Raw genomic sequence first — 8,982 nt, forward strand, 5'->3', positions numbered from 1 at the left:
GGGGAAGGCGGTGAACCCCGCACTCACCTCCATGTCCCCATGGGGAGAGGAGCATGTGGAGAGAGGGGCAGCAGTGCCTGGGTGCATGCGGGAGCGGGGTGTCACCCCAGCCGTGCTAACGTGCCCCTCCAGCTTTTTGGGACAAGGCACCTGCACAGGAGCCATCCGGCCCCGCGAAAGGCCCGTAGCCCCTCGCACACAGCCAGGGGCTCTGCTGCATGGTAAAGCCCCCCAGAGCCCCTGCCTGGAGGGCTGTACCCTTCCTGCACCCCAAAGGGAGGGACGGGCAGTGGGTGGGGAAGGGGACAGCGGGGTCCCCAGCGCTGGAGGGCAGCTGGGGACGCTGCGGTGGGGAGGGCTGCCTGGCAAGAGCTGCTGGGGTGGCTCCCCCGCGGCGGGGGCACTGGTAGACCTGCTACGCAGACGGGGCAGCTCCCGCCACTTGTGAGTCGATTCCTTCACAGCTGCTGGGGCGCCAGGGCTGAGCATGGCCAGGTAGGGACGAGGCCCCGGCAGGGGGGTGCCCCCATGCCCCGCTCAGCCCTGCCGTGAGTGCAGCAGCGCCCAGCACAGCCACGGGCTGCCACGTGCCTGCGACAGAGCGGGTCCCCGTCCCTGCCCCCTGCACGCGCTTGGCAGCCGCCGCAGCCCAGGGACCCCCACGGCCGAGCGGATTTTCATGCTGTCTCCAGGAATTGATATCAGCGTGGACCAGTCTAACATCTCGCAGGTTTTTTCTACTGGCTACTGGAATGCGCTCGTTTGGCTTAGGGGTCCTCGATGTCGAGAAACTCTTGCTTGGGGGGGGCCATGCCGCGGTACCAGGCACACGAGCCGTCGCTCCTCTTGATGCAAGCGTAGTGCTTCGCCTGCCGCCCGTCCACGTTGTTCTTCTCCATCGCCCAGTCTGTCCAGAGACACTCATCCGAGGAGGAGACGAAGCAGGGGATGGAGAGGCAGCGCGAGATCTGCGCACAACAGAGACCATCACTGACCACCCCAAGGGGGAAACGCCGGGGAGGGAGGGGGGCGGGAGGAAGCAGCGCTGGGCAGCTGGGGCTGGTGGTCCTCCACAGTTCTGCTTCATCCACCCCCCCAGCTCTGGACCAGGGATGCCAGGCTGCCCCTTCCCTGCGGGGCACAGCAGGGACACAACTCCAACGTGGGAGGACTGAGGGAACCCCTGGGTGTGAGTCCCAGGGCTGGCCTTGGTTCCCAGCCGGAGAGAGCCGGAGGCTCGGGTGCCCTTCCTGTATCCCCAGCCATGTGCCGTGTCCCCTGCACAGCACCATCCTTGAAGGACGGGGAAGAGCATCTCATCATGGAGCCCACGCCTGCCTCGGGGCTGCAGACCCCACTGGCATGGGGAGTGGGGCACAGCCCGTGCTCGGGGGCAGCCCGGCCGCTCACCTTGCACTCGCAGCCCATCTGGTACCGCTGGTTTAGGCTCTTCTTCTGGGTTGGGCTCAGCGAGTCCCAGGTGGAGACCAAGTCGCAGAGCGTGATGTGCATCTTGCCGTTGCCCTCTGACTTGCCTGGGGAGAGGCCAGACAGACCACTCAGAGGGTCCCTCCAGGCACCCTGGGACCTGATGTTGACTCGGGGTGCCTGGGGTTCAGCCTGGCCTGGGGGGCTGGAGGCCACTGCAATCCAGCTCCTCCTGCCGTGCACTGTCCCCAGTGAACCCTGGGGAGCAGAGGCTCGTCCCACAGCTGCCCCCGCCCCAGCCCTGCTGAGCATGGCCAGGACACAGCCGGGGCGTCCACCAAGGGCTGGTGGTGGGAGCAGGAGGCAGGGGGGGCCGTGCTTGGGGAGCAGGCACATGTCACAGGCGTCTCGGGAGGCACGTGAGGCAGCAGGGCCAGCACTGCCACCGACGTCCCCCAAGAGCCCTCCCTCGCGGCTGCCCACCTGCAATGAGATACTCCTTCTTCCCGCCGGTGTCCAGCAGCCGGCCGCACACGGCGGTGGATGGAGCCGTGTAGATGAACTCTATGTCCTTGTCAGGGCCCTTAAACATCTGGGGAGAAGGAGCGGGAGTGAATGGCCGGCACAGAGGCTGCCCTGTCCTCCCCAGCCTCCTGCCCCAATGTGCCCCATTACCTTGATCTGCTTGATTTCATACTGGATTCGTTTGATCGGATTCCCATATATATCGTTCCCTGAATCCACCTCTTTCGCAGAGACGGCCTTTGCTCGGATCACTGCAATGGAGAGGTGTTGAGGTCAGCAGGGGTGGCCGGGGACCGGAGGTGCTGCCAGCACCATGCAGTGCTGCCCCGGCAGGACGGTCCTGCTCAGCCCCCCCCATACCCACAGGGGCTCCCACCCTTGCACGGGGCCCGCTCAGCCCCCCCCATACCACAGGGGCTCCCACCCTTGCACGGGGCCGGCTGCCCACGCTGCCCGCAGCAAACCTCACTGCCCTCCCCACAGCTGCCCAGCTGCCCACAGAGCTGGTTGTCACATGCTGTCCCCAAAGGGACTGGGCTCTGGCACGCGTGGGACAGTGACGGGCAGTGTTGCAGCAGCACCCTCACGGCGGATGATAAGGAAAGGTCATCCCAGGATCGCCCAGCCCCACCACCACCAGCCGTGCTGGACCGGTTGCCCTCGGCCAGCACTGGCTCGGTCTCTGCTCAGCCCCTGCCAGATTCGTGGGCACAGACTGGCCCTGCCCGGGCTCGTGCCCGTCACCCAGATGGCACCGGGACAGCTAAAACCTGCCAGCAGCATCCTGGGAGCACCGCAGTATTTGTCCCACTGTCATTAATTAAACCGGTCTCTGACGAGGGCCCCAGCCAAATGCCTGCGTGGCCTGGCAGGGCTGGGGGAGAAAAGGACAGAGGGAGCTATTTGGATGGTCACCTTTGGGTGCAGAGGGAGGCGGGAGCTGCGTCCCTGTGGCAGTGTCCCGGCAGCTCGCCATGGCTAGCACGGGCACCAGCGCTGCCCACCAAGTGCCTGCATAGACAGCTCGTGCCAGGGTCCCCAGCCCCACCAGGCCCCCACGCTCTGCAGCCCCCCTCTCAGAGAAGCCAGGGAGCCACCGGCCCCTCCCCGTGCTGGGGGAGCGGGGGTCCCAGGACTAGGCTGCCTTTGCACCCCACAGCCGGAGCATGGGATCCCCGTCCCACCACAGAGGGGTCCCAGCTGCCACGGGGCGATGCTCTGGCTGCCAGCTCGCTGCCAGACCTCAGCTACTGCCGTGCGGAGCCTCACACCGTGCAGGCACAGAAACCGCATCCTCCCGGGGCGGGGGGCCACAGGGTGTCACTTCCTGCCCTCGCTGCCTGCAAAAACAACCCGGGGATGCTGAGTGCCGGGGCAGTGGAAAAACACGACCCGGTGAGGGGAGGCAGTGAGCTCCCCAGCGAGCAGCCCCGAGCAGCCCAGCCAAAGGCAAGAGCCCTCCTGGCTCTGCGCGGCCCCGGGGCGGTCTCAGCAGTCAGTGCTGAGGGACAAGGTCGGGTGCCCCAGGGCCAGTGAGGCCGTGGCACCCTGGAGCCCGGGGACAGAGACCCGGGGACAGCTCTGCCATGGAAGGGTCCCTGTGGTCACGCTGCCAGCACAGCCTGGGGACACATAAACCAGCACGTGAGTGCTCAGCACGTGGCAGTGACCTGCAGGGCTCCCCGCAGGGCGCCCGGCAGGGCAGACAAGGCAGCAGGCAGCCAGCTCACCCTTACTCACCAGCTCAGGACACGGCAGCTGGTTCGGTGCCGTGCTGTGCAGGTCTCAGCCGTGTGCGGTGGACGCAGCCGCTCAGGCGTGCAGGGCCTGGGTCCCTGCGCCGAGAACTGCGGCTCCCTGCCCTGCCTGGCTCCCTCGCCGGTGCGGGGATGGGAGCTCCCGGCCGGCCCCAGGCAGCACCAGGGACGCCAGGGACGCTGACAGCACAGGGGGCAGTGGCAGCCCCAAAGCCGCAGCTCTGGCTCAGCACCCTCACAGCCAGGGGCACTGGGGAGGGGGCCTAGCTGCAGGGCAGGGGCTCGCAGGGCTCCCCGGTCTACTGGGTGTACCACCATCCCACGGGGAGGCCAGCTCCCCCGTCCCCCGGGGGCACCCCGGTGCCCTGCCAGCCCCACTCCATGTGCATGCCGTGGGGTAGGGAATGGGGAGCCACGCTTTGGCCAGGGCGGCAGGAGGGCAAGCACCAGCCAAACTGGGGACATGGCTTGTGTCCCCCACCGAAAGGTGCTGAGGTGGGAGCAGCCGGGGGCCGCCCACCAGCCTGGCACAGACACGCTTGCCTTCTTTCGTCTGGCACAGCAAGGAGAGGGAATCTGACCACCCTCTATAAATACCACAGGGCACGGGGGCACATGGATGGGCTATTTAAGCTGAAGGTCAGGGCGGCACGGCCCCACTTGTGTATCAGTAAGTGCCAACTGAGTTTACTCTGGAAAGGAGAGGGTGGCCACCAGCACGAGCAGGGGCCGGGGAAGAGACTCCCCAAAACAGCCGCCCCTGGTCAATGTGAGCACTCAATCGGTGCGGGGCAGGCGGACACAACGCCTGCTGGTACCAGGGCTGCACCGAGGGCTTTCCCAGCCGTGCTCCCCTCCCTTGGGGAAGGGCTGGGCTGCCCAGGCACACTGGCAGCACAGCAGCATCGAGGCCACGCAGGAAGCCCCAGCCTCCTTGCCTTCAGTGGGCAGCAGGGTAAGCCCCTCAGCTCAGCCCCCCCCCCCCCCCCCCCCCCCCCCTGGAAGAGCTCTGCTTGGCAAGCGCTGGCTCAATCCCTGCACGTTGCCAGTGACTCCGCCTGCTCCTCTGCCAGCAGTGCGCCTGGGTCACCGCAGGCATGGGCCATCCCTCGCCCCCTGACCCAGCGGCTGTCGCGTCCTCCCGCATGCCAGGCCCTTTGCTGCTCCACACGCGTCTGCGGCGTAACTTGGGTGCAACCGAGCTGGAGAGCTGCGCGCTGACTCCGGCCCCGTGGCTCCAGACGCGGGGAACGGTTACTGGTTCAGTGGGCTCCAGCCTTTTCCATTCACGTGCTGATGAATCACTTGACAAAAATGCAGCCCAATTCTAGGCGGATTTGTTCTGAACAGTGCGGCTTTGTGGAGGGGACGGCTGTGCTGCGCTTTCCCCGCCAAGACCCCAGCAGCACAGCCAAGCTGCTCTGCACCAGCCAGGAACCGGAGCAGCGAGGAGGGTGAACCGCAGGGATCACAGAGGGGAGCCCCGGAGGAGAGCCCGGCTGAGATCCCTGGGATGAGGAGGCAGGGCCGAGGGATGGAGGAAACCCCCAGGTGCTCAGAGACCGGCAGTAAGACCTCCCCAAATGCCAATGCCCCTGTCGGCTGCGTCACCCACCACTCCTTCCACCAGCCTGGACAGCCACCAGCTACAGGAGCCCAGACCCTCCGTGAAGCTGAGCTGAGGCTCTTCCGGCTCCCTGGGCGCATGGCAGGCGCAGCACGCCGCTGGCACTGGATGACCGAGTCCAACCAGGGCAATGCTGGAAACGCTCCTTCCCCAGGCAAGCCGCGGCAAGAAGATGCACCATGGGGCCACCCCCTTCCGGCAGGGTGGGAGCCCCACCGGTGACAACCCCTGTGCTGGCCCCCAGGGCTGCAAGCTGTGGCCACCCTGTAATGAGGGCCCTGGACCCCTCTGAGGGCAGACCCCTGTGAGGCAGCGGGTCACCTCGCTGCCCTCTGCCACCAGGGTCGGTCCCACGACCCCATCAGGGCAGGGGGCTTCACCCCCGTGCCGGGGCTGCCGGCTCGCCGTTTCCTGCCTCTGCACTGTGAGAAACGCCAGCGCTCACCTTTAACTCTGCACAGAAGCTGCTGCATGAGCAGGGCTGCGCTTGCAGCCAGGGCCTCCGGAGCCCCCCAGCCCCTGCCTGCCGAGCAGGGCTGCCCCCCTGCACCCGCTGCCTCGGGGGACTTGGGGCCAGGGACAGTTCTAAGGGCTTTCGATAACCCCCACACACCTCACTGCAGCTGCCTCAGCATGGCTTGCGGCTGCTGGCTGCCTCCCAGCACCGCTCCTTGCTACCCCGTTCTCCTGCCCATGGCGGGATGTGAGAAGGGGCACAAGGGCAGGCAGGGAGAGGGGCATCTCCCCCCGGCTGCAGAGGGGTGGAGGTCCATGGGGAGCTGGCGGGAGGTGGTGACTTCCCACCCTGACCAGCCGGGGCTGCCTGGGGCCGAGGTGTCCAGAGCATCCCACAGCAGAGTGGTCCCCATGCCACGGCAGGCAGCGGTGCCACGAGGAAGGGCCCCACGCTGGGGCCCAGCCGACCCTGCACTGCTTCCCCCGGCTGGGCGATGAGCACGCAACCAACTGGGTGCATCTCCAGGAGCAAAGCTGGGGCAAATAGAGTCACCCAGCACCACAAACCCACCAGGATGTCTCTCTGGGCTTGCCAGCCGGTGGGATGCTGTCTTCCCTGGCCCCCACTGCGCGGCTGCCCCAGCTTAGGGGCTGCACCCCGTGTTTCTGGCTGCTGAGTGGGGAGTTCCTGCTGTGGACAGATGCCATCACAGCAGAAGCTGCCGTGGACAGCCGTCGGGGAGATGCTGTGAGACCCTGTAGGGAGATGCGGCAGCCCCAGGTTCTCCCTGAGAAAGGAGGAAAGGGGGTTTGTAAGCGGTGACCTGCCCTGGTGAGACCTGCCAAGAGGGGAAGCCGTGTGGGTGCTGCCCTGCAGTCGGGGTGGATCCTGCCACGGCCCGCCCCAGCTCAGGGGAGCTGCTGAAAAGCACCTGCCTGCGTGTGCCCCATGGGCAGAGGGGCAGCACAAGGAGCCTCGGCCCCAGGACTCCCCTCCTGGCCAGAGACGTGCCGAATGGCTACTCCATCCTCCGCCATCCCACCCCAGACCCCACCGCGCGGCCCTGCCAGCACCCGCCCGTGGCTGCCCGGGAAGCGCCGGTGCCCACAGACCGTGGGGGCCACTGCTGGACTGAATGGCCAGGGAACAAAGCTCCCTTCTCCGGGGCTGCTGGCAGCCGGCCGAGGGGGCCGCCTCCAGTGCCAGCACTACCCGCTGCCCACCCAGCATTGCCAGCCCGAGCACCCGTCCCCACAGTGGGGGCAGCCCCAGGGTCACTCCAGCCCCACTTGAGGCCAGCAGAGATGGAAAGCCGGCAAACTGCCCCCGGGAGGGACTCAGCCCCAGCCCTGCCTGGCAAACAGGCAGCAACCAGCCCCCAGGTGCCTGCCTGCACCCCGGCAGCCACCGGGGCCAGCGGAGCAGGGCACCCCCGCCCCGGCACAGCGGCAGGGCGGTTTTGAGGATGTGGAGACTGGAGGGATGCAGAGCCGAGCACAGCAGCCCCGCAGGGAGAAGCGGCGGAGGCCATGGGGACTCCCCTGGTGCATGGCAACGCCCGTGGGGAGGCAGGAGGCAGCGCCCGGGCACCAGGCCCCGCTCGCCCGCCGGCCTGCGCGGGAGCCGCGGGTTACGCACTGCCATGGCCGCGTGCGTCATCCCGGCCCTCTGACGGGAGGGGGACGGGGCCCAATCAGCGGCAGCCCCAGCAGTCAGCCCCCAGCCCCTCCGCGCCAGCCGCACGGGAAGGACTCCGACCGCCGGAGCTCGGTGGGGCGGCACCGGGGACCAGCAGCTCCCCTGCCCCACCAGGGCTTGGCAGGCCCTGCCAGGCAGCCGCGCTCCCCCCGGCAGCCCTCAGCAGGGACTGCACCCACCTCTCTCCCCAAACCCTCTCCTCAGCCTGGTCCCTGCCGGCTGCTGGCAGCCTCCGTCGTTTCTCCCCTGCCTTCGCATTCCCTGCACCCCGTCCCAAGGAACCAAGCACTGGGACAGCTAGGATTGGCACAACGCTGACAGGGGTCACATCCAAGGTGCCCCCCATCCCAGGCAGCACACCAAGTCCCCGCTCTCCACTGACCCATCGACCCCTCCTGGAGCTGCCACTGCCGCACAAGGCCAAAGTCACGGCCATGCCCAGAAGGGCTGAGCATCACCTCCCTCACTCCCCACATCCCCACACTGCTTCAGAGGAGACCAAAAAGAAGCCGGGTCTCCTGCTGCGGTCCCCAGCCCAGCCACATCCCCACCTGACAGCCGAGCATCTCCCACAGCTAAGCAGCCCCAGCAGAGCTAACCCCCTCGGCAGGCAGAGAGCAGCTGCCGACCTCCGCTGCCTGGGCATGGCCCCGGTGAGGAATGGCAGATGGGGCAGCCCTGAGCCCTCGGGCCCTGCAGAAAGCCGCTGTCCGTCTCATGGGCCAGGAAGCGCAAGTGCAGGCAGGCCAGGTCACTTGTTCCAAGTCACCAGCTCCGGTGACATGACTCCCAGCCCCTCCGTGACCCCAGCCCCTCCGGCACCCCATGCCCAAGGCAGAGTTGCATCCGCCTCCCCCTGCGCCGCTTGGAAAAGCAGCCCTGGGCTCTGGCTCCTCCAGTCCCACTCCAGGGGAGAGCCAGCTGCAGGGGCATGAGCGAGGGCAGAGGGGCCATGGAGAAGTACAGACAGACGTGGCAGGCACTCCCCACGCTACGGAGCGGGGATCCCAGCCCCGCAGGGCCAGGAACCTGCACCATGCTCACCCAGTTCTCCCCTACCGAGGGCTGAGCATGAGCCTTGGGGCCCATCGGCTGCCCTGGGTGCACCCGACACCGCAAGGTGTCAGCCACCACCACCATGTCTCCACCGAGGGCCCAGCCTGGACATGGGCTGCTCCATCCGCAGCAGCCAGGGAAGGTCCCGGCAGCACCCGGCGCCCCAGGCTCTCCCCAGGTTCCGCACGCCCACAGGAGGGGACCTGGCTGAGGAGCCTCCCAGCTACAGAGAGCATCCAGGGGGAAAAAAAGAAGCAGCAAGAAGGCCAGGGATCACAGGCTGCAGGAGACAGATCCGTGTTGTGTGGGAAGAGAAGGCTGGGGAGCTCATCACGGGATGAATCCTGTTCCCCCAAGCCCAGCACTGTCCCCACCTGGGGTCACACAAGACAAGACGGATCCAGACGAGCTGCACAGGGGACTCGGGCTGGGAG

General features: G+C 67.4%; 2 protein-coding genes across 2 annotated transcripts in view; both read right to left on the minus strand.

Annotated features, from left to right (window-relative positions):
* USP36 (ubiquitin specific peptidase 36) overlaps window positions 1-723 on the minus strand; it is a 12,693-nt gene extending 11,970 nt beyond the window's left edge. The window contains 1 exon segment of the mRNA XM_019471402.1: window positions 633-723. Within this exon segment, the coding sequence (XP_019326947.1) occupies window positions 633-723 (91 nt within the window).
* TIMP2 (TIMP metallopeptidase inhibitor 2) overlaps window positions 7-8,982 on the minus strand; it is an 11,465-nt gene continuing 2,489 nt past the window's right edge. The window contains exons 2-5 of the mRNA XM_019471403.1: window positions 2,104-2,211; window positions 1,912-2,020; window positions 1,411-1,535; window positions 7-968 (exon numbers count right to left, since the gene is read on the minus strand). Coding sequence (XP_019326948.1) covers window positions 768-968; window positions 1,411-1,535; window positions 1,912-2,020; window positions 2,104-2,211 — 543 coding nt within the window. The 3' untranslated portion in view covers window positions 7-767. The remainder of the gene's footprint in view (window positions 969-1,410; window positions 1,536-1,911; window positions 2,021-2,103; window positions 2,212-8,982) is intronic.

This window comes from Aptenodytes forsteri, unplaced genomic scaffold, assembly GCF_000699145.1.
Source record: "Aptenodytes forsteri isolate BGI_AS27 unplaced genomic scaffold, ASM69914v1 Scaffold34, whole genome shotgun sequence".
NCBI classification, from domain to species: Eukaryota; Metazoa; Chordata; class Aves; order Sphenisciformes; family Spheniscidae; genus Aptenodytes; species Aptenodytes forsteri.